The 27,088-nt window shown below is 55.7% G+C and overlaps 11 protein-coding genes across 11 annotated transcripts; 6 read left to right on the top strand and 5 right to left on the bottom strand.

The window, feature by feature from the left end:
• Window positions 1-84: 84 nt before the first annotated feature.
• ACRALDRAFT_1065874 (uncharacterized protein) lies at window positions 85-2,236 on the top strand. Its single transcript, XM_071017233.1, has 4 exons — window positions 85-147; window positions 208-558; window positions 1,014-1,352; window positions 1,502-2,236. Exons 2-4 carry the CDS (start codon window positions 332-334, stop codon window positions 1,617-1,619), a joined length of 684 nt encoding a protein of 227 aa, XP_070871896.1. The 5' UTR covers window positions 85-147; window positions 208-331; the 3' UTR covers window positions 1,620-2,236.
• On the top strand, window positions 1,417-2,729 carry ACRALDRAFT_2049549 (uncharacterized protein; the record flags this gene model as incomplete). The annotated part of the gene is made up of 9 exons (XM_071021567.1): window positions 1,417-1,603; window positions 1,664-1,894; window positions 1,931-1,978; window positions 2,007-2,140; window positions 2,176-2,203; window positions 2,250-2,333; window positions 2,393-2,428; window positions 2,459-2,568; window positions 2,593-2,729. Coding segments are annotated over exons 1-9 (810 nt in total). The 5' UTR covers window positions 1,417-1,601.
• Window positions 2,531-3,873, bottom strand: ACRALDRAFT_1077950 (uncharacterized protein). Its single transcript, XM_071018711.1, has 2 exons — window positions 3,326-3,873; window positions 2,531-3,263 (listed from the first exon to the last, which is right to left on the bottom strand). Exons 1-2 carry the CDS (start codon window positions 3,741-3,743, stop codon window positions 2,767-2,769), a joined length of 915 nt encoding a protein of 304 aa, XP_070871894.1. The 5' UTR covers window positions 3,744-3,873; the 3' UTR covers window positions 2,531-2,766.
• A 6,165-nt stretch (window positions 3,874-10,038) lies between these two features.
• On the top strand, window positions 10,039-11,361 carry ACRALDRAFT_1065872 (uncharacterized protein). Its single transcript, XM_071017232.1, has one exon. The coding sequence runs from the start codon at window positions 10,045-10,047 to the stop codon at window positions 11,305-11,307; it is 1,263 nt and encodes a 420-aa protein (XP_070871893.1). The 5' UTR covers window positions 10,039-10,044; the 3' UTR covers window positions 11,308-11,361.
• A 145-nt stretch (window positions 11,362-11,506) lies between these two features.
• On the bottom strand, window positions 11,507-12,080 carry ACRALDRAFT_1065871 (uncharacterized protein). Its single transcript, XM_071017231.1, has one exon. It carries the CDS (start codon window positions 11,831-11,833, stop codon window positions 11,651-11,653), a length of 183 nt encoding a protein of 60 aa, XP_070871892.1. The 5' UTR covers window positions 11,834-12,080; the 3' UTR covers window positions 11,507-11,650.
• An 851-nt stretch (window positions 12,081-12,931) lies between these two features.
• On the top strand, window positions 12,932-14,557 carry ACRALDRAFT_1036467 (uncharacterized protein; the record flags this gene model as incomplete). Its single annotated transcript, XM_071015023.1, has 2 exons — window positions 12,932-13,050; window positions 13,171-14,557. 2 exons carry the CDS (start codon window positions 12,932-12,934, stop codon window positions 14,555-14,557), a joined length of 1,506 nt encoding a protein of 501 aa, XP_070871891.1.
• Window positions 14,558-14,902: 345 nt separating this feature from the next.
• ACRALDRAFT_2113393 (uncharacterized protein) lies at window positions 14,903-16,898 on the bottom strand (the record flags this gene model as incomplete). The annotated part of the gene is made up of 2 exons (XM_071023638.1): window positions 14,903-16,693; window positions 16,761-16,898. The coding sequence occupies 2 exons, from the start codon at window positions 16,896-16,898 to the stop codon at window positions 14,903-14,905; spliced, it is 1,929 nt and encodes a 642-aa protein (XP_070871890.1).
• Window positions 16,899-16,923: 25 nt separating this feature from the next.
• On the top strand, window positions 16,924-18,333 carry ACRALDRAFT_213201 (uncharacterized protein; the record flags this gene model as incomplete). The annotated part of the gene is made up of 8 exons (XM_071024035.1): window positions 16,924-16,943; window positions 16,985-17,130; window positions 17,162-17,200; window positions 17,254-17,296; window positions 17,370-17,501; window positions 17,575-18,057; window positions 18,089-18,151; window positions 18,258-18,333. 8 exons carry the CDS (start codon window positions 16,924-16,926, stop codon window positions 18,331-18,333), a joined length of 1,002 nt encoding a protein of 333 aa, XP_070871889.1.
• An 809-nt stretch (window positions 18,334-19,142) lies between these two features.
• On the bottom strand, window positions 19,143-20,770 carry ACRALDRAFT_1072674 (uncharacterized protein; the record flags this gene model as incomplete). Its single annotated transcript, XM_071018011.1, has 2 exons — window positions 19,143-20,614; window positions 20,713-20,770. The coding sequence occupies 2 exons, from the start codon at window positions 20,768-20,770 to the stop codon at window positions 19,143-19,145; spliced, it is 1,530 nt and encodes a 509-aa protein (XP_070871888.1).
• A 344-nt stretch (window positions 20,771-21,114) lies between these two features.
• Window positions 21,115-21,855, top strand: ACRALDRAFT_213199 (uncharacterized protein; the record flags this gene model as incomplete). Its single annotated transcript, XM_071024034.1, has 5 exons — window positions 21,115-21,135; window positions 21,226-21,370; window positions 21,459-21,492; window positions 21,567-21,754; window positions 21,797-21,855. The coding sequence occupies 5 exons, from the start codon at window positions 21,115-21,117 to the stop codon at window positions 21,853-21,855; spliced, it is 447 nt and encodes a 148-aa protein (XP_070871887.1).
• Window positions 21,856-26,268: 4,413 nt separating this feature from the next.
• On the bottom strand, window positions 26,269-27,085 carry ACRALDRAFT_2037560 (uncharacterized protein). The gene has a single exon (XM_071020835.1). It carries the CDS (start codon window positions 26,914-26,916, stop codon window positions 26,725-26,727), a length of 192 nt encoding a protein of 63 aa, XP_070871886.1. The 5' UTR covers window positions 26,917-27,085; the 3' UTR covers window positions 26,269-26,724.
• Window positions 27,086-27,088: the final 3 nt, after the last annotated feature.

Here is a 27,088-nt window from a genome sequence, read left to right as displayed (position 1 = left end):
ATTGAACAGAATTATCCTTTATACGAAGCCCAACGGCTTTTAAGCATCTCTTCCCCCTCTCACTCACTCGACTTCTCTCGCAACTCGGCTCTCATATATCTCATATCACGTCTTATTCCAGCGGCCGACTTGAGGAATTACTACTCAGTATTCACCCACCCGTCTCGTCTCACTCACGGCAAACAGTCACGACTAATAACAACTCAGGAACCGCTAAACTCCCCAATCAAGTTCGAACAAGCATCGCCCCTCTGTTTCCTCTCTTACCGGCCGCCCACCCCCGGTCGACCAGGCTGACTTTACACGATCGACTCTCTGCCGACCCGAAACCATGACGGGCACACCGCCAGAGCCAGAGCCCGCAGACGCGCACATCAACGCCTCGGACGCACGGTCCTACTGGCAGTCGATTTCTGCAGACGTCAACGGCATGCTCGGCGGGTACGCTCACATTAGCCACACCGACCTGGAGGGCTCGCGCGCCTTTCTCGCCAAGCTTGGCATTGGTACCAAGACTGGTCTGCGGACAGTCAGGCGTGCTCTTGAAGGAGGGGCTGGGTGAGTTTTTTTTCTTCTTTTTCTTAATGTCTCTCTTCCTGCATCATCTTCCTTTCCTTGTCTCTCTCGTCTCTCTTGGTATGCCATGCCTCAGCTGCATGCGGTGCGTAGTGTCGACATGGCCTCACCGCTTCGCCACGGTGGCCCGGGCGATCCACACTTTGCTCCTTGTCCCGCCCTATCTACCTTCACCGCCCTCGCCGTCCGGGTTCTCCCTCACCGCTCCTGCACGGGGGAGGACCCGCATCAGCCCGTCCCGGTGCCGTATCCCCGGTAACATGGCTTGTCTGAGTTTGCGCAGCGGTGCGGTACTCCATGGTTCGTCCGCGAAAGACGACGAGAGCAGCGAGCAACGAGAGACAATGAGACAGAGGAGAAAAAAGAAAGAGAAAGAATAAGAGACGAAAAGGCACTGACCACTTGGCCGTTCGCCGCGGCACCCACCCCGTCCATAGCATCGGTCGCATAACCCAAGGTCTCCTCCTCGGGCTGGCCGAGGAAATCGACGTGGTCGAGCCGATCGCCAAGTTCACCGCCGCCCTCGCCGGCCAACCCGGCGTGGCATCCGTGTCCAACATTGGCCTCGAGGAGTGGCACCCCGAACCGGGTGTCGTCTACGACATCATCTGGAACCAGTGGTGCCTGGGCCACCTTACCGACGAGCAGCTCGTCGCCTACCTGCGCCGCTGCAAGGGTGCCCTACGGCCCGGCGGTGAGGCCGTCATTGTGATCAAGGAGAACATGAGCACGAGCCGCGGGGATATTTTTGACGAGGTCGACAGTAGCGTTACCAGGTGCGTTCCTTTTTTTCCCCTCTTCGTCTGTTTTGGTATGAGGGTGGCACGTTGGCATACATAGAAAGACTCGGACCAAAGAAAGAAAAGCAAAGAAACAAGGAGAAAGAGAACGAGAGAGACACTGACGTCACCGTGAACACCTGCAGGATCGACAAAAAGTTCCGCGACCTGTTCGAAGAGGCTGGGTTGGAGCTCGTCCGGACGGAGCTGCAGTCTGGCTTCCCGAGACACATCTTCCCCGTCCGCATGTACGCACTCAGATAAAAGGAGGTGTATGTATAGAAAAGGTGCATGTACATGGAGTTGAGGGATGATGATAGAAGAAGCATTGCTACAGATGTCCTTTCCTTTCCTTTTCTCGTAAACATTTCAAGGAAAACTCATACGCTCGGAAAATCAACCTTGGTTCCTCCATACCACCTCCCTGTTCGTTCCTTTCGTCCCTCATCCCTGTCTCCCGTTCATATCGACGCCGATAACTTGCATGACGCAGAGACAGCGAACAGCTCGGACACCGCCTCCCCCTGTTGGTGCCGGAGGTGATGAGCTGTCATGCATGATCGACGACGCAGTAGGGAACAGGCTTCCCATCGAGGACAAACCCACCATCACCCAGGCCTGAGGTTTCTGATAGGGGACTGGTGACGGTAGAAAAGAGAGCATGATGGAAAATCTCCGATGTGACGGCATTAGAAAGGCGGTGCAGGATATGATGCAGGAGGATATGACGCAAAAGAGAAGGCGGTATGAAGATGGGAGATGGACATCACGGCGTTGCAAACAGGGTCACATAGAAGCAGAAACAGGCAGAATACGTGAGGGATACATACATGGCGCATATCTAGACAGTAGAGAGAGGGGAATTACAAGAACTCAAGACCAACCACCACATAGGACTTACTACTACTCCGTAGTTGGCGCCATAGCGCTGGATGATCCAAAAAGAAGCGGTGCTGCCCAAAGAGGATCTGCCAAGAAGTAGCAGCCAAGTGGTTTCTCCTTTTGAACGGATTCGGCCAAACTCGGTAAGAGTAGAGAGGTTTCTTTTGGATGATCCCCTTGTCCATGTCTCGGTCATGTCGTGTCATGTCATGCACATGTAGTCAGGTTGCTAACAACGCCGGTTGCTGCGTTCTCCTGACGGGCCAACACCTGCAGTCACGGACGAGCGACAGGGGAAGGGTAGGGGAAAGGAAAGACAAGTCGTGGAATGGTGTCTGATGTGCGTGGTTCCCAGCTACTGTAGCTCGCCACCGTCATTTCGAAACAAAGATCTACATACCGCCTCTTGAGGTTTTGCAGCAGATGCATCCGCGCCTCGTCTATCCCAGCCATCCATGTCGATCATATTTTTTCCTCCAGGGAAAGACGTGATGTAAAGAAAAGAAAAAAGAAAAAAAAAAGTATGCTCTCACTCCAGCTTAAACTCGAAAAAGTCCAGCCCCCGCACCCCGACATCGACGCGGAACACAGCACCGCCCAGCTCCCTGGCGCGGTCATCGGCCTCGTCGGCCGGGTCAATGGACGCGGTGGTGCAGAACAGCTCGGTGCCGACAAACTGGGTGCATGTAATGTTGCGTGTGGGCAGGCGGACCTCGCCGACGAGCTTTCCCTCGGGGGAGATTTTGAGCACGCGGCCCTCTCCGTAGACGGCGTGCCACAGGTTCCCCTGTTCGTCGACGCGGAAGCCGTCGGGGCCGCCGGGCCCGTCGTGGACGTAAAAAGTGCGGGGCTCGCCGTAGCGGCCGCCGGCTTCGGCGTCGTAGTCCAAGGCGAAGATGGTCTTGGACGACGAGTGGGTGAAGTACATGGTCTTGTTGTCCGGGGACCAGCCGACCGAGTTGGGGATGGTGAGGTCCTTGAGCACCTCCTCGCGGTGCGTCTTGCCGTCGAGGCGGTATAGGCCGCCTGCTTCCGTTAGCTGTGAACAATGAAAATAAAGTACAATGTAAACGAAAGAGGAAACTTGCCCTCGGGCTTAAAGTCGCCGAGGTTAAAGTCGGTCATGGTGCCCAGCCAGAAGCGGCCGTTGGGGTCGACGGCGCCGTCGTTGGTGCGAAGACGCTCGTTCTGCGGCTCGTGCACTTTATTAATATACTCGTACGTTCCGGTGCGGCGGTCCAGCACGGCGAGTCCGTACTTGAGCCCGACGAGGATCTTCTCGGCCGGGTCGACGCCGGCAATGTCGGCCGTCACGCCGACGGGCACGTCGAGCTGCAGGGTCTTGAGGGACGAAGGGCCCTCGTCGAGGTTGACGCTGTGGACGCGGTGGTTGATAATGTCGACGAAGCGCAGCGTGTTGGTCTGCTTTTCGTAGTAGGGGCCCTCTCCCAGCGCGCAGTGCAGGTTGAGGTAGGGCTCCTCGACTGTCCACTGCTGAAGTGTCATTGTGTTACTTTACCGTTTGATCTGTCGACGTGAGTCGAGGGAGTTTCTTGATAAGAATTGGCCTGGGAGATGTTTGGAGATGATGTTGAGTTGAAGTTTGACGACACGATGTTCCTCGGCCTGGACGTTCAGAAACGAGGGGCTGCTCGTCTTGTCGCGCATATCGATGCGGGGTTCCTTTTGTTATTCCGTAAGTATATTAAAATATTAATAAACCTCCGATGAAGGACCATCTCGAAAACCTGTGACGGGTTGTCCCCCACGTTACATCAACGCATTGCCTTTCTCGTCCCATTGGGCAATGAGATGCGTTGTAGATGCTCCTCGACTCTCTTTCTATCTGGTCAATCATTGGAATATTCCATGTTGAGCAAAGACACGGTTCAGACTGACGGGTTGCGGGCCTCGTATCCGGAAGATATCCAGAGAATCGCAGATGGACGCAATTGACACCAACTGCGAATGTCGATCGAAGGCTTTACTTTTCGTTGCCGGGCTGATGAAACCGTGTCCCCTCGTACAACGTACATACGTTGTAGCAGGACGTGAAATGTAGATCGGACAAATAAAGGAAGACTCAACTCTCGATCGAGTGTCGAATGGCAGCAAGATCGAGCCTCAAAGACTGAGGAATCCGCCGATCGGAGCCCATCATTCTGCTTCATCGTCCACCAAGACAGCATCTCCACATGCAGTCTGCGTAGGGCTCAGATGCATATGCTAAGGTACTGTCGAGACTCAGACACATGATCAAAAGCTGCTGCGCGTAGTCGCGTCTGGTAGTCTGGACAACAGTCACTGTCCTTGCCGCCAAACGCGTCGCGCTGATGGGCCACACGGTCTATCAGCTGATTCATGAATCAATAAACCACCTCTCGTTATTGAGCGCTCGGCTTCTTCTGCCAGGGTCGGAGGCCGGAAGCACACCCGCGGGCTCATTTCATTTCATCCCCCCCCGGCGAAGAACGGGGCACCCCTGGTGGTGTTCATGCCAGTGCAGTGCCGACATGCCTAATGCATATCATCTCGCCTTGCATAACCTCTGGCCATGACTTGCTGCTGCCGTCCAGTTTGATTGAATCCCGGAGATTCTCGAATCGACAAGGTGGATGCTGGTCTGTTGGCTTGCTTTCGTCATTCTTGCTTCTTCTGATTTCGATTTTCTCCTCTTTGTCCCCCACTTCACCTATTGGTCGCAGGTCTCAGGTAGTCGTGTACAACTATGGAACCTCGATCGAGACAAGACAAGCCAAGGACGATAAAGCGAATGGTTGGGTTTGGTTCGTTCTCTTGGCCTCTGTGAAAACTCGACTGCAAGGAGGACCCAGTCAGAGACTGAGCAGGTAATCTGCTTTCTGACGTCTGCCTGTTAGGGACGGGCCGGTCAATAGAAATGTCAACAGGTAAGGAACGGCCTTTTGCACGCGCGTCATGGTAAACCACAGCGAGGGACAGCAATAGACCCGTGTGCAGATGAATGAAATGATGATCGTCCCTTGACACCTGATTACTTGCGGTTGTTCTTGGCCAATCTTATTTCCTTACAACGTGCAACCTCCCCAGCCGTTCATGCAAGGCTGCCGATCGTCAGGTAACGCGTGGGAAAGCATAGATATCTTGGCATGTTCGTCCAAGCAGGCACTTTTATTCGCCTCATCTCGGGACTCTTTCCTAGACAGGCCGCCCACTAGTGTGAGTTTTCTTGATCACGAGAATTTCTGCCGAAGCGAGACGGGTTTCGCACAGACGAGAGATGAGGACGGGATAATCCTCGACGTGCAGCCCATATGCACAACACGCCGGTAAGCGACGCGGTGAAAATCGTGCTGTTCCACTGACCAGGGTCCCAGGAGAACGGATATGTTTGGTCGTGTTGTAAATCAATGGTGCGTATGCAAGGCACGCAACCTGGGGTTCCCGAGAAATGACTGAGAAGATGCTAGAGTGCCAAGGAGACGATTTTATTCATCTTTTGAAAAAGAAAAGGAAAGAAACGAAGCCAACCACTCGGAAGAAGCGTCGTTGTATTCGTACATACGAATGTACATACATAGGTACTATATGTACATTTGAAGCACAATCATCGTAGTACACGTAGATGTTTGCCCGTGCTTGCATGCTTTGCGGTAGTGTGGGGATAAGTGTACAACGTAAACGGCGTCCCAGAGTGCTGGGTGCATGCAGAGCAACGACACCGAGGCCACTGCATATCACGCGCGGTACATTATGAGGTACTGTTGTACATGTACCTAATCTGAGAAGAGCCAGCGCCTGAAACGCAAGATCACGCCGTACCGGTACCGGAGACTTGTAGTCATTTGGCCAAGCTTGGCCACCCAACCTCGTCATTCCGTAAAGTCGACCCTGGCACAGTCATCACACATCTTGAACTGTCTTGCTTCCTGTCTGAGAACCCGAAAAGAGTGATTACAACGTACATTTGGTAGAATCCATCAATCAATGCGTCATGAGAGCAAGGGTAACCCTCCCGCGCTCTGACAAGCTGCCCTGAACGACTCGCGTCGTCACGTGGGCGTGGGGGGACGTGGGAGGCAGCCTCGAGGACGAACACAAGAAAAGACGCGGATACTGTAAGGTGAACAAGGCGGACAACGCAAGGCCACTTTCATTTTGCAGGTCCAAAATCGGTGGTGAGAGGCTGTATTCGTGGATGATGGATGACTACATACAGCGTACTTGTAGGTGTTCCACCGGTGAGACAGGTGGTTGGTTGGCGTGGCTGCTGCATGGTCCGCCGCATGGTGCATTGCATGTTGTGCTGCCCGCGAGAAACATTGGGAGGGAATCCAGGACAAGGGCTGGAACAGGGACAAGATCGGGGAGGTGACCAGAAATTGACCAGGGATGAGGGTGAACGTCATGATCCCGTGTCCTCGTCGATGCCCAATTCGGACGGGGCCTCTCTACGGCGGTGGATACAACGTACAACGTATGTACATAGGTTGTACATGAGAAGATTCGAGGAATTTCAGCATGTCGGTGAGCAGAGAAACGAATAGCAACTTGCCCAGCGTGGTGCTAGTGCGGACGACCAGGTAGGCGAGGTCTCTCCTTCTCTGTGCATCCCGAGGCGAAACTGAAAGACATCTAGTGTACCGGCAAGTGGTGTTGTACGATGAATGATTATATATTCGTAGGTACATACAAAGTATACGTTGTACATACTTTAACGTACAGAGTTCTGTAATACCGTATCTCGTACCAAAGATGGGAAGCTGCGACCCGTACTTATCTAGAGCGACAACCGGTTCGGGGAAGAGCTCCTCGCGTTTACGTGAAGTATCTGCTAGTGTTCTTTCCAATACTTCGTACACTACCTACCTCTACATTGGGTAATTTAAGACCATTACGGTCAGGCACGTTCGCCCTAAAACTCTTCGTGGGCAGGTACGCTATCAATTACGTATTCGTGCCTGAATCTGTTGCATTCATCCATGCCATCATTTCCGCATACCCATCTCCAATCCCACCCACGACTCCGGGCACCCGGTTGCGTACCTTTTTCCTCTCCACAGGTTCGTTCGTTCCATGCTATCGCGTCTCAAATATTCTCCCCGCACAAGACAGACCACAAAAGCACAAAACGCCGTACGAATAATCCTCAGTAATGACCAGGCGGCTGCTGCGCAGAAACTGCACACCGTGAGATACCTGGGAGCAAAACGCCCAAGTGGCGATTTCAAGATGAACGTGTGCCCCGAGCGCGGCCATGCACACAACGAACCCATCGGCTCTCCGCAGCCGAATGATTCTACCATCCAGCAGGCCGGTCCTCCTCGGTCACTGCCGCAGCTGTCCGCCAGGAGGACACTACGAAAAAAGAAAGAAAAAAAAAAATCACATCACTAGATTCTTTCCATTCGTGGACTTGCCACTCCACCGCGGGGGGGCTGGTGGCTACACCCGTACCAGAGTTGAGACCCAAACAGGCGGGCTACTTCTGACCCTGGATCCCTGATGGAGCTATGGATATCCGACTCGGGCAAACTTGCCGGTATTAACTGTGGAATACATATCTAAACCGGACGACTTCGACGAGTGCCACGCGGGCTACGCCAAACCAAGTCTGGTTATCAAACCCACCGGCTGACACGATAGTTCCATCACTACTGCAGCAGAGACCAACCACACTGGCCATCGGCTCATCTTGGAACGTCCCCCGGTCCTCGGGACAGCCCGACTACAGTATGTACAACCTATGTATGAAGCACGTTGTACAACGTACGAAAACAAAAAGACAGACGAGGCGCTCGAAACCACAAGTGACCAGGTACGCCAGCAGACTCGTCCGTAACTGACAGACCTTCCCAGGCCGTGCAGCCAAGTCGACACATTGCTTGATGCTCCGTTGCGCGCATAGTCTCACTTGCTTTGCTATGGTTCCTCTTGTTGAGACTAGGGCCAAGACTCGAGGCAAGCAGGCAAGCAGGTAAAGCAGAGGGAGGGGAAATATGGAAGAAAAAAATAGGAAAGCCAAGTGGATGCAACCCCCACCGCCCATTTACAGTCCATCGGGTACTTTGGTCCCAGGCGGACTAGAGGGGGCTTGTCTACGTTGTACTCCGTGAGCCCCGGTCTGCATACCACGACACAACTCCCTTGTCGATTCTCGATGCACGTCGCATCCCTCCACCCCCCGGCACAACTTCTACCCACATACAGCTATGCAAACCCGGCCTGCAGACAGGGGCGGGCCCCGGCCACCTCACCTAGCATGTTGAGTCGGTAACAGTCACTGGGCAGCCATGGCCGCCTTGCAGCCTCGCGGTTACTGCGCACATGAGGGCAGACACCAAGCGCTTGTGCATCCATAATGAGAAACCGAAGGCCGGGGGTGGGTGGGTGAGGTGAGGCGAGGTGATTGTGATTGATCCACGCGTCTGGACCCTGTCTGACGTCTTTGAAGGTGTGATAGCTGACCGAAATCTCCTCTGCTCCCTCTCTCGCTCTCTCTCATTCCCCCTCGCTTCTGTTCTTCACCCGCACCCACCAACACACCATCTCTCCTACACTACTCCGTAATCCCTCCCTCACCCTTTCCCCTTCTCCATTCCCGTGGTCGCATCTTTGGTATTCCTCCATTCTTCCGGCTACTCGACATTTTGCAGAGTTATCCTGAATTTTGTATCGCCACCACGCTATGGAGCCTGTCCTCGTCTGGCTTTAGTCACTTCTCGGCCCATTTCAGCGAGCGAGCTCACGTTCCTCTTCCCACCTTCATAGGCTCGCCGGGGTCTATTTGTCTATTTCCTAGCCAGCCATTCAAGCAGCGTACTCGATCTGCTAGCCTATGACTGGTTCATTGACATACTACACAGCTCCAACTCGCCACCTCGAACGACATTGGCCCATCAGTGATCAGTGCCGCGCTCCTCTGCCGCCGCCGCCAGTCATACATACCCATTCATGTCGGCCTGAAATACTCATCCCGTTTCTCTCGCTGTTCAGTGCACCATCATACCGCCGTTGACCTGCGACCCTCGACCCTCGACCTCTTCTCTTAATTCACAATCGAAGAACTGCTGGCGGACGCTTGTCTCGGCCTAGTCAGCCTCAACGGCAAGCAGACAAGCTGGCGGTAACATCTTCAACGGTTGTCCGGTCCTCGGAACAGCCTCAGTGCGGCCGAGAGGATTGGGACGGACAAGGCGCTCAAAACAATCATTCTACGGTGCCTACCGAGGCCCCGAACGCCAAGGACGAGACCTCCCGCATACACCAAGTTCCCCCCAGCCTCGCCCGTGCGCCTCCCGCAGCCGACACACGGAGCAGTCAATGGTTGCACTCTCAAGATCACGAATCTGCAGGGGAACAGGCTTCGATGTCGCGGGGGGGTCACGCACCCCACTCTACGGCCCGCCTCTCCCCACAGTCGCCCGGAGCGCCAGCGGCGTCGTCGGCCGATCAAGTCTCGGTAGCTCGAGGAGATGCCGCCGGCACAGCGTCAGCGTCGGCGCCGGCGTCTCGGGATGGGGGTATCAATTCCGGCGAGGCTTCTGGAGACCAATCGAGGCCGGCCTCTTCACGATCACGATCCCTAGGCATTCATGGCCTGATTAACCCCCCCGAAATCTCTGCCTCGGAGAGACGATGCGGTGACGCCACCTCGACTGTCGGAGGCGGCTACCCCCCGGCGGCTTATCCTGCCGGAATGCCCCTCGGACCCAACTCGGCAGAGAGGTACTCCCCGGTCGGCGCCTACCACCTCCCAGCCCCGAACAACCCTCGACATATTCTGAGTCCCAAACCTCCTCGGCCATCGAGACTGCCGAGAAGCGACATGAATACGACAGGCCACCGGCCGCCCCCCAATCTGCAGCCCGCTGCGCCTGCGACGAAGCGGCCGCTTCCGGCCGACCTAGGAGGTCAGTCGGAATCCCCGTCCGGGACAGGCTTGCCTTTCTCGGGGGCTCAGTCCTCCTTCGGCCGACCGCCAACTTCCATCACAACGCCACCACCACCGCGTTCTTTATCGCAACCACTCATAGGTCACATGCAGCCGTTCGTCCCGGGGGGGCCTCCTTTCCCAGGCACACCGCAACCACGCGATATTCTAGGCGGAGCGCAAGGGATGCCAGGTAACACAGTATCGCCTGGATCGTCTCAGGACATATTATTCTCATCTTCCGGATTCCCAGGCGGGGGACCTCCCGGCAAATTCGGACGCATGGGCGCGACGCCGACGGAACTATACCGAAGCCTGAGTTTGGGAGTAGGCGTGGAAACGAGCGACGGGCAGACGATACTTCGCATGCAGCCGGGACATGACGGGGAGCCCTTGGAGATACCCGTCGACCGTCGCCTCGCCTCCAAGGCGGCTGATCAAAAACGACACAAGAACGCAATAGCGTCACAGCAGCACCGCCAAAGAAAGAAGGAGAAGGAGCAGACCATGGAAGCGCAGAACCGAGAGCTGGAAGCGGAGAGACGGGAGCTCCGGATGGAGTTGCAGGAAATGACGCGGCAAAGAGACTACTATCGGGCCGAACGGGACAGACTACGAGACTTGGTTCTCCAGACGACGCTGCGAGAGCAAGCGGCAGGACCACCGAGCCCACCACCCATCTACCCTGGCCCATCTCGTGCAGAGAGGGCCACCTCGGGGCAGGTCACAGCTCCCCAGGCGTCGAACGAACCGACGGGAGAGAGACCGACGCGGCGACGCCGGACTGGTGGAGCACCGCCGCAGTTCACAACTCCAGATTACGGGACTCCCATGGCGACACCGGCCAACCTGCCGCCTATGGCTCGGCAGCCGTATGACGGTGGACAAGCACTGGCCCATCCCATGCAGTCAGCGGGGGACAGACTCCCCCCCGTTCGAACGGTGGAGGGTCAGCCAGGGCCTACCGGCGCCGATGGGGCGTTCATCTCACGTCCAGGTGGTCCTCCGATGTACACAAATTATGCGCGTGTCGAGACGGGATGGGCCAGTCAACCGTCGGGTCATGCACATCCAGGACAACCGGCGCCTATCGGATATGGTGCGCCCCAGGGTCTTCCACCGCCGGGTCGCCCATCCCCACCGAGTGGACCGAGGTGAAGTTGGGCGGGCCAAGGGTGGCCACTCAAACAGTCATATCGACGCAATACAGACGCGTCAGGGGCTCTGGGCGCCGTGGAAAATGGTCGTCTCATTTCACTCGTTTCGTTTGGGGATCAAAAAGATTTGCATCGTCGGGCAACCGACCGGAAGTTTTCTCCTTCTTTCTTTTGTTTTTATTCTTTTCCTTTCTTTTCTTGTCATTGTTTTGTCTGTTCTATACCTTGGCGATTCGAGGATACGGAGTTGGCTAGCGACTTGGACTGTGATGGGGATGGAAGGGTGCGTTCAAAAGCGATGCTGGCGGAGTGGTTTTTCGCAAGGATAACCAGGGACCTGGCCTTCAAGAGGCGTCGCTCCCTTGGCTGGTACGCAGTCGCTCGCACATGGACTGACGACGGACGATGCGACTCGCAAACCCCATCGGATGCCTTGTTGACGTGAGCGCGAGTCTCGGAGTCTGGTTTGAACCGCCGAATCCTCCTTGCTGTTCTTCGTTGACTTGGTTTCGTTCCGTTATTATCATTTCAGGATGGGGGGCCGGGATTCTCTTTCCATCTGCTTTTATCTACTGCATCCCGTTTTGTTTCTTATATGTTTTCCCTTTGTTTTGCAGGCTAGCTTTTCCTTCTTTGTCTTTAATTGGGTTGGGAGTACTTGATAAGGCGGGACATACTACTACAGAGATACCAGATTGAGCTTACAGTAGCGACAGTACAGTAACTAGACCGATTCTCAGCGCCGGTCGGATACCAATTGATTTTCTTTTCCGTTTCTCTTTTGATACCGCGCCTCAAACAGGTCGACTGAAGTCTCCATCACGCGACAGCCCGTCCAATGGTTGCACCTAATGCAAGGCACAACCCGCTGGACTTGACCCGGGCTGGCCGCATCTCATGCGACCCTGATGCGAACTGGGAACATCATGCAGCTGTGGCGACGTTGGCAGGGGATCCCGTGACTTTCTTGGCGAGACGGGTAGCCGGAGTGGTACTGTATAAGGTCCATACACCGACGCCACACCGGCACACCGACACACCGAACAAGCCCCACTACTTTCATTACTAAGCGATACATTAGGAGAACGTCACTTCTCCCCTGTCATAACCTCGACCTCAACCTCAACCTCACCTCACGCATGACCTCCAAGACAGCCCCTCGTCATCTCATATCATGATCTGTCTAACATTCCCGTCACAAATCATCTCTCTTCTCAGATTAGCTTGAGCCAGTATTCTTGCAACGTGTCATCGACCGGCGTCAGCTTAAAGACAAAGTTACTGGACGGTGAAATTAGGAGCCGTCTCCTCTTTTCGAGCACCCAGACGAGAGCTACACACGATTGACCTCGAGATTTGACGCCCTGAAGAGACGGGAAACAACGACGAGAGAGACAAGAGGCGAAGGAGTGCGAAAGAGGAAGCCAGGGGCCCAGGAGTTAGGAACCATGCTGCTTTCTTATTCAGCCCTCCCCAACCTCTTGCGCCCAGCCGCCTCACCCAGGTCATTGACTAGATCACATCCTTCGGCATCCTATCTACGACTAGCCATTCAGTCGCCATCGGTGGTATTACCCCCGAGTTCCCCTCGTCGGACCTTTGCAACAACACGGGCAGTTTGCAACATGGAGGTTCAGTTGACGGCTCCCAACGGCGTCAAGTGGACGCAGCCCCTGGGTCTGTTCATCAACAATGAATTTGTCGAGAGTAGCAATGGCCAGAAGCTGACTACCACAAACCCGACGTGAGCTCCTCTTCCCCCTCTCCCCTCTCCTTTTGCCCCCCTTCCCCCCTTCTATTGACTCGTCTCTGTTATCACAGCTTGCTTTCCTATCGAGAACGGCCGAGCTGACTCGACCTGCAGCACCGAGGAAGACATCTGCTCCGTCTATTCGGCCACGACGTCAGACGTCGACAAAGCCGTAGCCGCCGCGCGGGCCGCCTTTCGGCATTCCTCCTGGAAACGGCTGCCCGGCACGGACCGCGGCCGCCTCCTTTCCGCCCTAGCCGACCTGGTCGAGGCCCACACCGAGACGCTGGCCACAATCGAGACGCTCGACAACGGGAAACCCCTTTCCCTCAGCCGCTCCTGGGACGTACCCGAATTCGTCGGCGTCCTGCGCTACTACGCCGGCTGGGCCGACAAGATCCACGGCCAGACCATCCCCGTCGGCCCGGACAAACTGGCCTACACCGTGCGCGCCCCGCGCGGCGTCTGCGCCCAGATCATCCCCTGGAACTACTCCCTCGCCATGGCCGGCTGGAAGCTCGGCCCCGCCCTCGCCGCGGGGAACACCGTGGTCCTGAAACCCGCCGAACAGACCCCCCTCTCGGCCCTCTACGTAGCCCGCCTGGCCGCCGAGGCCGGCTTCCCCCCGGGCGTCGTCAACGTCCTCAACGGCCGCGGCGCCGAAGCCGGTGCCGCCCTCGCCGCCCACGCGGACGTCGACAAGCTCGCCTTCACCGGGTCCACCGCCACGGGCCGCGAGGTGATGCGCCTCGCCGCCGGCACGCTCAAGGACCTCACCCTCGAGACGGGCGGCAAGTCCCCGCTCCTCGTCTTCCCGGACGCCGACCTCGACCAGGCCGCCCGCTGGGCCCACGAGGGCGTCATGTCCAACCAGGGCCAGATCTGCACCGCCACCTCGCGCCTCCTCGTGCACGCCTCGGTCCACGACGCCTTTGTCGCCCGCTTCCGCGCCCTCGTCCGCGACGTCTCTGTCGTCGGCGACCCGTTCGACCGCGCCACCTACCAGGGCCCGCAGATCACCCGCGCCCAGCTCGACCGCATCGTCGCCTACGTCGACTCGGCCCGCGAACAGGGCGCCGTCGTCGCCATGGGTGGCGCGCCCACCTACCCTTCGTCGGTTTCCTCTTCCTCCCGCGGCTTCTTCGTCCAGCCGACCGTCATCACGGGCGTGCGTCCCCACATGCGCGTGTTCCGCGAGGAGATCTTCGGGCCCTGCGTGGCCGTCACGCCGTTCGAGAACGAGGAGGAGGCCGTCGGTCTCGCCAACGATTCCGTCTACGGGCTCGCAGCCGCCGTGTTCACGCGTGACCTCGCCCGCGCGCACCGCGTCGCGGCCGAGCTCGATGCGGGTATGGTCTGGGTCAACAGCAGCAACGACTCGGACTATCGCGTCCCCTTTGGCGGCGTGAAGCAGAGCGGTATCGGGAGGGAGCTTGGCGAGGCCGGCTTGGAGGCCTACACGACTGTCAAGGCGGTGCATGTCAACTTGACCTCGAACTGATCGACTTTATCTTGGGAAACAAAGGGGAAGATGGGAACCGGTCTCGAGGAGAAGCTAATCGTGAACCAACATGTTTCAATCTTTCAAATATATCGACACATACCCCTTTCTGGAAAGGAATCTGGCATGCCACTGACCCGACATTGCCACAAGAGGTCCCATCGAAGTCTGAGCAGCTCTAATTGTACACTAGTCCCTGTCAGCTCCCAGACTGGAATTGTATGATATACGGACAGTGCCATGTATTCGCTCTAATGTTACATACCGTCCCTGGCTTCGGCATTCCATGGCTCCATCCTCTCATTCGTAAAGAGAACGACTCATTATCTAACCTCCCTCGTGTCCCTAACCACCAACCGTCCGTTCCACGACACCAGCAATCTCCTTAAACACAACCCCCTTGAATACACCCTCACCCATGTGCTCCGCCCAATACCCCGCGTCCGCGAGCCTCTTCTTCCAAAGCTCCCTCTGTTCAGCACTCAGCGCCTCCCACTCCGCCGCAGGGCCGTGCGTTTCCTCGTCATGGAGCACCGCCCGGATCCGCCGCGGAGCGTCCATCGAAGCCTCCTCGTCCACGTCCCGCTTTTCCAACTCGTCGTCTTCACGGAGAACGTAGATATCACCCGTCCGCAGCCCTGGAAAGTCCGGCAACAGACGGGAGAGGAACATCCCCGGCGTGAGGACCTCGGGCTCGATCGTAGGCACCGGCGCCGAGGTGATGATGGGTGTGGAGCCAGCAAGCGAAGACGGAGCAGCCACATCGACGGACCGCGACAGCGAGGGACGTCCCGGGAAGAGCAGGGCCGGGTCGATACCGGTGGAGATGACGTACTGCACCACGGCAGCAAGGATGAGGACGGTGACCGTCAGGGCGATGATGACGTTGCGGGGTCCCGTATTCTGCGGGGCAAACGCGACGGCATACCGTGCAGGGCCTTGCGACGACGAGGCGGGCTTCTCTGCCAGTTTCTTGAGCGGGATGGAGTGGACGGCGACCGAGTTGTCCATGGCTACGGAGGCGAGGAGCAGGTTGAGGCCAGGCGGCGCGGGTTTCGAGGAGGACGGAGACGTGGAGGGCGGCAGGAAGACGGAAAAGGCGAGAGAGGTGATGCTCATCCGGTGGATCTCCTTGAGGGTGGCCAGGGGGAGGAGGTTGACGAGGAGGTCGATGTTGGCGCCGGAGCGGTGCTCGACCGAGTAGAGGCAAACCGACTGCTTCCCTGCGACGGCGAGGACGAACTGCGTATCGCCGAGAGGCGCGCCGGGGCTGGTGGGCGGGTTGAGGTTGCGCACGGCGAAGGACGTAGCGCGGTTCATGAAGCGCGGGAGCTTGGCTGAGACGGCGAGCCGGGCTTCCGTCTCGCTGAGCTTATCCGGCGCGGGGAGACGGATTCCGGAGAGGATGACGCCGGTTTGCTTGGGCAGGTTCGACACGGCCATGATGAAGCCGGGCGAGAGGTAGCGGATGGCCCGGAAGGACGGCTTCACGCCCGAGTCGGCCTCCGTGTCGGGCATGCTGTACACCAGGTCGGGACCCGTGGTGTCGCCCGTCTTGTTGTCGACGTTGACGACGAAGATGTCCCGGTCGTCGCAGTAGGCCACCTGGAAGGAGTCGTCTCCCGTCTGCACCACGTCCAGGTCCGTCGCCTCCTTGGACAGTTCCAGGACACCCCTGGGCGTCGGCGCGGTGGCGCCTGTACCGACATGGAAGAGCGCAATCTGGGCTTGTTTCGCGAAACCCGTGGCCACGGCGCCGAGCTGCGGCCGGCCGGGATAGAGGGGCGACGACAGGCGCAGTAGCCGCTGGTAGGCTTCTTTGTCGTCGGGTTTCTGGTCGAAGAGGGCGGTGCGGGAGAGCTCGGAGAACTCGAAGGCGTGCGCGGGTTTCTTCTCGTCCGAGGCTTTCACAGCGGCGGTGGTAGCAGAGAGCGAGAAGACGCGAAAGTGTTCATTCTTTTCCCCCTTGTCGATATCGGCGGGGCTCGAGTTGATCCCAGCATATACGAGGGTGGTGCCAGCGCTGCCTGGTTTCTTCTGGCCGACAGCAATGGTGTTGACGCTGTCTTCGTCTCGGCTAAGGTCGATTTCGCCGGCGATGCGCATCTCGTTTCGGGATGATGTGTCAATCGCTGTCTATTCCTCGCGCAACAAAAGTCAGCACGAATCTCGTCTTCGAGGGAGCCTGTGTGTCGTCACGTACTATTCTGTTGGCGACGCCACTCCGGTTGGCACCACCACCGCCTCCAACGAGGAGTCTCGTCGCATCTTGGGGATCGAATTCGCACGAGTAAGGAGGGTAATTGAGAGTCAATCTAGAAACCTCTAATGGGGGTCCCATCTTGGTTGCTATGAAACGAATGTCGATGATCGAAGGGGGAAGTTTGTAAGGTCGATGTCGAAAAGATGATGCAGGAGATGGTCAAGAGAGATGAGATATGGGCTCAGAACTCCTCGGACGGGGCGTCATATCATGCTCGTTCCGGCAGGGTATCCAAATCCACTGCCCAGCGATGACGACAAGAGTTTAGCTTGGACGTGGATAGAGAGATGGCTTTTGCCGGAGACGGAGTGTTGGATGGGCCTTTGGCCACATGTCACAAGCCAACCGTCGGGATTACCTAATCGACATGGATCCACACTGTGTGTTGCTAAGACCTATAAACACGGAGTACAATGAAAATGTACCTGACAAGGCCGGTCTGCCAAGGTCGTCTTTCCAACTTCTTCTCATCGACGGTACACTTCGCACTCTGAGTTAGGTATGTTCTTGGTTATTTTATCCTCAGCACCAAGTATGCACATCACCAAGTATGCACATGCCCTACACAGGGCTCCGTCTATTCGCCCTAGCCACTATTCCCTATTCCTCCGGCATATATCTGCTTGAAAACCCCGTAACGCCAGCGGACAAGTCATCCTCTATAGATCCCGGACTCCATGCGTGCTCCCATCCCATCCTTCGCGCTAGATCAAGTTAATTCACGCCTCTTAACCACCACTCACGAGCTTGTCAGCCGACTACCATCCATTCCGCCAGGCGGCCGAAGGGGCGAGATGGGTGTAATGGTTCCCATAGACCAGGACGTGTCGACCAACATTCTCCAATACATTCGACTCGAGAGGTTGGATGTCTTCGTCTGCGTCGTTTTGTGCCTGTCCCGTGTTCTGAGTTGTCACCTCTCTCTCCGGGAAAGACTGTCGCCGCTGCGGACTCTGGAACTGGGGCTGAACCTGATGACGCCGCTGCGCCGACGGAAGCTGAATCGGGGTATTCCGAACGAGTCGACCCCGGACTTGGCCGTTACCACGCGGAGGTTGTATGCTCGCCGCGCTGTCAAAGGTCGTCGGGGGAGGAATCCAGTTGACACTGGTATCGGTGGGCCACTGAGCCGTCGGGAGCGCATGGGTGCCACGGATAACCTCACGGTATGGGTCTTGTGGGAACCGCGCCGCACAGTCATGGCAAGGCTCACGGAGTCGGGTAGTGCAGCCATTGCGTGGGTCCCGGTTAGGACACAACATGGGCAGCGGTGCCGAATCGGCCGAGGCCCTGCTGCAGCGAAACACGCTGGGCTCGAAATGTCCGCAGGCGTAGAAATAATAGACGCTGGAGCACATGTCGAAACAATCTATCTCTCTCTTGTATATAATTGTTGATATCTCTGTATTTTTCATAAGTTGGCCGTGTGGAGGCAAGACGTACAGATCGTGAGCGTAATTCACATACCGTGGCTGATGTCTTGAAGCTGGTTATCAGGTCGTTGATGGCTTGATGGCGTGGGTAAACACCCGGTAGCCTTGAAGAACTGACCTCTGTAAATACGCCTACCTATTCCTTCAAACCAAGCTCAAGCTGCGGGTATAGAAGGCACGTATATGGCGAGGACGGTGTCCAATTAAGATGCTACTGCTTGCGAGATGGAAACGATTAGTGTCCAGGAGCAGACAGATAATGCCCAAGTCCAGGAACGAACTGCCCACCTAACGAGGGAGAAGATATGTAGTAAATAGATAGAAGATCAAGACAATCCAGGTCAACCGATCGTGTAGGTTTGTGCTTTTCTCGGATGATTTCCAGCTTGACAATGGTCAGCCGAGAATGGCTGCTGGTAACGTATTGATGGTAGGATCTTGGGTTATTGAATCTGGGACTTTGATTGAATCAAGGCACAGGAGGAACAAGGAGTATGAAGGGACGAAAAGTGAAGAACCACAGGAGAGAAAAGAGGATGCGAGGTTATTGAAAAGGACGAGGTCAGGAACACCAGGCTGGGTGGCTCTTTCCTTGGTGACTTGTAGTCTCTTGGTCGCAGTTTCCCTTGGGAAGCCACGATGGCAGCTCCTTCCTCACACTTCCTATCCCCATGGGTCACTGTCAAGATTCGCCCAATGGACATCATTTCTCAGGTCCCTGAACACAAGGTAGATGTACAATGACAGGCGGAGCAAGGCAGATACGATGCAAGTACCTAGGAGGATAAGGTAGTAGAAAATAATCTACAATAGGTACCCATCACCACACTGGTACAGATGGCATAAGGGGTATGTCATGATACTATGGATACCCTGGGCCTCCCTCCGCTTAATCTACAAAAAACTTGGGCTCCAACTCGCCATACGTCTGGTAGAAACTCTCAAACAGCCGGACGGCAAGCTCGACGTCGCGGCTCCCGCCAGTCTCCCGGATCGAGTGCATGCTGAGCTGTGGGCTACCCAGGTCGAGCGTACGCACGCCCAGCTTGGCGCTCATCATGGGCCCGATGGTGCTCCCGCAGGGCGAGTCGTTGCGCACCACAAACAGCTGCAGCGGCACGTCGGCGTGCCGCGCGCACTCCTGCAGCAGCACGATGCCGGGCGAGTTGGTCGCGTACCGCTGGTTGGCGTTGATCTTGATCACCACCCCGCCGTTCATCGCCGGCTGGTGCGACGCCTCGTACTTGCCCGCGTAGTTGGGGTGCACCGAGTGCGCCATGTCGGCCGAGACGAGGAACGACCGCGACAGCGTCTGCTCGAACGCCGTCGACTCTTCCCCCTGGGACGGCGACCCGGCGTCGGTCACGGCGTCGTACGACGCGTCCGACGCCGTGTCGTAGCGGCCCGCCGGGAGCACCGACAACCGCCGCAGGATGGCCGGGAGGAAGTTCGAGCCGGCACCCTGCGCCGACGTGGACCCGACCTCCTCGTGGTCGAAAGACGCCACGAGCCGGATCGTAGAGTCGTTGTCCAGCGCCCCGGCGTCGCGCAACGACGCGATGAGGCCCTCGACCGAACAGTACGTCATGTTGAGGTTGTCGAGCCGGGCCGAGAAGATGAACTCGTCGTTGACGCCGCCCACGCAGGCAGCCTGGGTATCGTAGAGCACCAGCTCAAAGTCGACCACGTCGGACACGCCCACCTCGGCATGTGACGCGATGACGTCGAGGATCTGCGGGTGGTGGCGCTCCGTCATGGCCTTGAGGGGCTCAAAATCATCCTGGGTCCCCTCTTCCCCCTGCCCCTCCTCCTTCTCCTGCCCCTTCTCCTCCTCGCTCTTGACGGCCTGGCCGGTCTTGTTCAATTCGGCCGCTGCCAGCCCAGCAATGGGAAACAGCTCCGTCTCCTTGTTGGGATCAAAGTTGGACTTTCGGTCCAGGTGGATGGCCAACGTCGGGATTCGCAGGAGCGGCTTGTCGACCTTGATTAGCTTCTGGACGAAATTGCCCCGGCCATCGCGGACGAGGACGCGGCCGGCGATGCTCAGATCGCGGTCGAACCAGCTATGCCAGATACCACCGCCATACGTCTCAACGCCGATCTGCAAGAAGCCGGCGTTGCCCTTCTTCGAGACCGGCTTGACGCGGAGGCACGGAGAGTCGGTGTGTGCGCCGATCATGGCCACCGGGTTACCCGGACGCCATTTCTTTCCGATGGCGAAAGCAATAATCGACGATCCGTTGCGGGTGAGGTAGTACTTGCCCCCGGGTCGAAGGGTGGAGGTCCACGAGTCGCGCTCCTTGATCTTGGAGAAACCGGCCTTCTCGAGACGAGCAGCAGCGACGGCGCAGGCATGGTAGGCTGGAGGAGCAAAAAACAAGATGGTTAGCAGACGAACGGGAAGAAAGTGGGGGCAGACACCACGGTGCAGGGGATAGATATGGAGCATCTTAACGTACGTGTCGGTGAGGCGTTGACAAAGTCGACAAAGTCGAGGGCGGCTTGAGGCGGGGCCATGGTGGTGATCGATGTTGAGAACCGATGATGCCAGTTAGATGGGCGAATTGGGTATGCGCGGATGAACAGCGTTCGTATGTTAGGTCTTGTGTAGTTACGGCACGAGAAGAAACCTGGTGCCGGCATCTAAAGATGGATTGGGAACGCAGTGCTCCTGACTTGTTGTTTGTGACCGTTCATTGCACGGCATCCAAGGGCCTCGAGAGTTTGGGGAAACGGACCCAAGCCTTATCGTTATCTTATCGTTTTAGGTAACGACGGGGCCACCACTTACCCCAGGTTAATCCGTCGAAACTTTTGCCGAACCATACACTGTGCAGACGTTCGTTGTACGTTGTACTTCTATGGCAGTATTACGCCATAATGTTGGACTTTGGACCCTAGGTATCACGTAACAATCCGTCATATTACCTACTTCGTATGTAAAAATACTTCCCCTTGCTCGATTAAGCAAGAGGTGGGCGTCTACTCTGTACGTTGTCCCGGTCGATTGGACCAACGGTGCCTCATTCCGTCTCATCACGCGCATGGGCGCCTTCCCACAACGTACGCACCAACGAGCCGACGCCAACAATAAGCGCGACGAAAGAAAGGGAAAAGGTGAAATGAAATTGACCACGGATCGATCAATCCCTTGGAAATCCCCGACAGCCTTTACTTCTTTTTCTTTTTGCGTCTAAAAAATCAGGCATCAGGCGGATGACAGGGCGACTTCTACGACAGTTCGTCTCTAGAAGCACGGGGTGGAAGCTTCGGGTAGCGGAGCTGTCGTTTCCGGCTGTTGACAGGGCACGAGGACTTTATGCAACTCACACTCTCCATTGATAATGATAGGCCTGTTGGTTGGTCCCTTGCGCCCCTTTTTGTTCGCCCGAAATGCGACCCGTGCGCAGCTCGCCGTGATGCAATGCCACTTCACTCCCCCTCCCTCTCATGAACCAGATTGCTACCTCGAACTTCAGACGACAGACAGCCTTTTCTTGGGTATTATCACGATAATCGACATCCTGTCGATAACGCAATGAGTTGCAGGGACCTTCCATGGCGACGACTGGAGCGACTCTTCGCTCGGCTCCTCAGCCTGAAATGAAACATTGAAATCATTTCGGGGTCGTGGCAGAAAGGTACGATGGGTTTACATGTACTTACAACGAACGTATAGCTCGTCCGGGACTTGGAAACAGAGTGTAGGAAATCTTTGGAAAGCAAGTCCATGGGCATCCTCATACCAGTCGGGACCATCCATTTTCTTATCCACAACCTGGCTCTACCGAGCAAGCCTCTCGGCTCCTATCTGCCAACGGCGGCAAGAACCGCGGGGCAGGATTTGCGACTTTCCCCATCCATCTCGCTACCACCACAAACTCCCCCACCCGCTGTCAACCGAATGACACGCTGTTCTCCTGCCTCTTCATCCCCTGCTCCGACTCTCGTGCTTTGTTCTGTGAATTGAAGCAGCTCGATTTCATATTCTGTGGGATATCCCAACTACAGTAAACGAACCCCTTTGTAAACAGGAGTTCAATGACGACGGCAACGGTCTCTTACTCCCGCTAAGACACCATTTCGCTACCAAGAACCCCAGTAAAATCATCGGCCATGCCACATTGCCCGTCGGCATGGCATTAGCCGGCATTGGCCGTAAGCCCCGCCGCCCCGAACCGCCATCGATGCTCTGAGAGAACAGGAGCTTTTCCAAAGTAAAAAAGCCCAGATATCGCCTTGGCCACGACGACCGAGTTCGGCCCTGGGAACGTTGAACTACAAAATAAATCATGTCGTTCAATCTTCAACTAGAAATTATGTGCTTCCGACGAAGTGTCCTCTTATTAGAATCATGCCGGTCAAATGTGCGGGGGGAGGATTCGAATCCCTTCAGGTTCCTGGAGCGCCACCGCGCCAAGGGGCTTCTCTACCCCACACCCACTTGGCGTTGTCCCGTCCTATGCACACCACACCAACCCCGGCTTTGGCGGGGAAGATCAGACGTCGTGCGTGAAGGAGCGATGTCACGTTATTCAGCCCAGCCGCCTGCCCTGGGCCCGTTTTAGAAGAGCGTGGAAGAAGAAGACTTGATGGCAGGTCGGAGAAGAAGAGAATGAACACCGCGAGTCTTCCGTTCTACATCATATAAAACATGTGTAGACTGGTCGACTGCGTGTATTGAGTGGCTCGGGATTGAACGCGATTATGGTCAAAATTACCAACTCCCGGCCGTCGATAGGAGGGGGATTGATCTGCCCAGGGATCGAGGGTTCCTTTTTCCTTTCGTGTTTCCCTCCCTGTATCACCTCAAGACGGCTCGGAAAGAAACCCCAGAGGCACTTGCGGCTAGTCCCCGTCGTCGGCTGGGGAAATGGGTTAGGTCTCCTTTTCTACTCCGGAGTTCTCTGGGCATTGCCTGAGGGACTCCGTTTGAGACTGAAATTCCCATCATCACCAGTACAACGTCGGTCGCCTGGAAGGTGGGTAGACCGAAATCATACTGGACCAGGGGAACAAAAACAAAAAAAAACGTACATCTCATCGCCAAACCGTCATCTCCCCCGCCACTCTAGCCATGCAGGTACATACCAGAAGATTTTACACACATTCTTTTTTTCTCGTTCATAAAGGGACTGGAAAGTTATCCCACGCGATGAGTTGCCGAGTCTTACCAGTATAGTACTCGGACTTGAACCACGACTACGTTGTAAAGCACGAGACGAATAGGGCGAAAATACAGTGTAGGGTACGTCTTTTGTACTGTCGCTGACAGACCCACCAGCCATGTGATGTGCGTACGAATACGTACTAGGTACCTAGGTACATACCCAATCAGAGGCTGAGCTGTCGTTCAACTCTCAACCGGCCCCGGCCGAGTGAGTGCCCGTCCTACCCTACCGGTAGCCGGCAGAAAAAAAGTCGTCACAAAGATGAGACAAGCGCCTTGAATACATAGTACGTATATCCAGGCCATGGAAGAATAGTCAAATACCGCACTACTATTCGAACCGCACGACGTCAACGTATATGAAATGTATGAATTTTGGCGGCTTCGAACTGGTTGGGTAGGTAGGATTGAGCAGGCTTATCAATTCGCAAAGCCGGTATCCTTGTTCGTCGACGACCCTGCGACAACACAGGGGGAAAGATGGGTCGAAAAGACGAATCACTCCTCCGTGCACCGCATGACCCCCCTGCCACACGACTCCTGTTGTCACTCGCAGTTGAGATGACACGTTCTTGACTTGGTGTCCCAGGAAGGGTGTCCCTAGGCTAGGGATTCTCAAAAAGTAAGCTGTAGCATGCCCTTTTCTTTCCCACTGCTCCCTCTCCATTTGAGACTCTCGCCATTTCTGCTTCCTGGTCCGTCTGCAAGTTCAAATGGCGGTGTTTTGCGGGGATTCAGTAACAGGCCCTCGGAGAACAAAGAAAAGACAAAACATCAATCGTCATCAACTGGCCATCTCGCAACGTGGGGGGATGACCCTGTTATTACTCGCCCGACTCGTTTTCATTGATGCAGGCGGGTGATGGTGATTTGCTGGGCGTTTTAAGAGGAGGGTGTGACAATGAGTTCACTCGCCAGGTCATTATCCGTGCATGGCAGCGAGTTCACCACATTCAAGCGCAAACTCGTCAGCACTCTCCGCCATTTTCCTCATAGACGCTGCAAGCCGCCACTTGATGATGATGGATGATGGATGTATAGAAACGTGGAAGGGCGGGGGATCGACGCGCATTGCATGGATGAGACGCAGATGGTGACAATTGAAAATAATACTTGAGCACCCTCAACAAGAGAAAAAAAAACAAAAGCATCAATCGGTTCTGTCAGAAAGTAATGACCTCGTAACAGTGCTGGCATTGAGCGGGGGATGGAAAAGAATCAGCTCCAACTCCAGTCCCTCCAGTCCTCCAGTCCCTCCAGTCAATAATAGGTGGATCAGGGTCGTGCTGGCGGCCTGCTAGCGTCTAGTGCTAGTCGAGAAAACGCCCCGAGACAGGGGTTGTCCCTGTAGCCTCCTCAACGTGAAATGGATGTGGTAGGACGGCCTCGGGGCATCGTACCAGAAAACGCGGTATTGACATAGCGGGTACGGACGCTGCGAGCATCTCAGTCTTGCTTCCAATCCATTCTGTGTTCCCATTTTCCTCCGCATCTTCGCCCCGTTCTGCGTCACCTCCAGGTCCTCTTTCCTTTTCTCTTTTATCGTCCATCCCCGCCAAGTGGGTGTTTGGCTGAGCCGTTCAATGGAAGTTCTTCATGAGAGATGATGCAGCGGGAAGTCTAACAACGTACACCAAGTTCGTATGTACCTAGGAGAATAACATCAATATAACGATGCACCCCAAACACCCAAAACGACGAGGCCACGACCGAGAATTCCCAGGTTGGTTGGGCGCCCGACGGGAAAGCACCGTATTAGTCCGGCACGCGATGACAGATAGTAAAAGGCGGCCCAGAGATTCAGTAGAGGTCGAAATGTGACTTTTTGAGCATTTTGCGATCACGTATCACCGCCATTCTGCATGGTCATTCCTAGAATTGGTCAGTTGATGATATACGGGCCATCATCGATCGTCCTTGCTTGGAGGCGTCTCATTCGTGGGTTCTCCAGGTTTGTCGCCTGTATAATCTTTCTAATTGGTATCCCGTCACCGACCTTCCTTGGGCAGAGAAGCAGGACAACCCTACATCGTACACCGTGTTTTGAAGTCGCCTGCTACGCAAGAGTTTTTTTTTTTAGTATCATAAACTTCTTCTACATACCTATACTCCGTGGCGTACAGTGGCTCAGCAGAAGCTTCGACGAAGTAACCTTCCAAGGCGTACAACGTATGATGGTGGTGGCGGATCGTTAAGAAACAGTCGGATTTTTTTTGCCTAGGTGACTGTACGAATAGGTAACTGTAGTCCGCGAGATCAGTACTAAGTATGTTTCGCTTACCAAGTGGAAAGTTGTTAGCCGCCTTGTCTCGACATGCTCTTCCCAATGGCCTTCCGGGTTCGATTGTTACCGAAACAGTCTTGGGGAAAAACAACGATTTTGTCCAGGACGCTGGAGCATACTGATCCCTTCCATTTAAATCTGGCTTGGATGTGCGAAGCAATTGTACATTGTGTCGATGGCTGTTGCGTGTCTTTGAAAGTCTCTTCTTAACAGGCGCGTCTCGTCGGCCAGCAGCTGGGCATCCGTATTAGCCCAATACCGCAAGGCACACTGATAAGAAGAGACATTACATGTACCAGATCTGCCATTTTCGACCGCTCAGGTTACATACGATATACCGGACCCACCCACACTAAGCCAATCCCTGCCTGACATTCTCACACCTGCTCAACGAGACGAGTACGTTGTATATCCGTACCTGCCTACGTACGTACGTACCTATCAAGCACCCGGTATTATTATGGTCCTTCCTGTCTCTGGTCCTGCTTTTCTTCTCTTTACACTGACAATCTTCCCTTTTCTAACCATCTCTCTCAATCCCCACCCTTTTCCCCCCTCCCTCCTACGCTAACACTACCTACTTCGTTTTCTCCTTGCCTTTCTTTTCTAATCTCCTCTTTGCAAGTCCCTTGGTCCGCGCCTTGCTTTACGAAACTTCACAACCCTCCCGCGACGGCGACGGCCAACCTCCAAAACACCATTCGCATATTCGTACATACAACGTACATCGTCCTAATTAGTCCGTTGCCCTTTTGGGGGGCCTGTACCAATCCATCGTGTGCGTTGTGCGAGCAAGTGGGCGCGACCACCGACAAATAAATTCACTTACCGGGGGAGGTACATAAATTTACGACCAATCCCTGCGCCTACCAATAGGTACTCCTGGACTCTCCGCGCCTCACGGGCCCCAAAACCAAAAGCCCACACGCTGGAACCTTAATCATTCACCACACCCACACGCCATCACCCACTAGGGAAGCCACCTGGAAACCCATCCATCCACTTTCCCGTCTTCCCTCAACTCTCCTTCCCTCCACCCATTGTTTTGCCGCCTTGCCTCCTCTCGTTTTTTTCTCTCTTCTTTCGAGACCGTCCCGCCCTACCCCATTCGATATAGAAACCGAAAATTGGCGGAAGGAAACGACTTTTCCGTATTCTTCTCGATTTACCACCATCGTTCTTTTGTCGTGGACGCCTTCTGGTCTCCATTCCTCCAACGATTCCGCTACTCCACGGACGGAATCAGTCCCGCCACAAATTCAACCGGTTCACGACTTCGATCCGCTGACTCGACTTTTCCTCCCTCCGCGCCACGGACGCACCGTTGAGCGAAGATACAGCGAGCAAAAGCAAGAAGGGCTCATTGGAAGGCCATCTCGAA

The sequence above is a fragment of the Sodiomyces alcalophilus genome, assembly GCF_042370955.1.
Source record: "Sodiomyces alcalophilus JCM 7366 unplaced genomic scaffold ACRALscaffold_8, whole genome shotgun sequence".
NCBI classification, from domain to species: domain Eukaryota; kingdom Fungi; phylum Ascomycota; class Sordariomycetes; order Glomerellales; family Plectosphaerellaceae; genus Sodiomyces; species Sodiomyces alcalophilus.
Note: the sequence above shows the minus strand (reverse complement) of the source record. Positions and strands in the feature narration are given on the sequence as shown.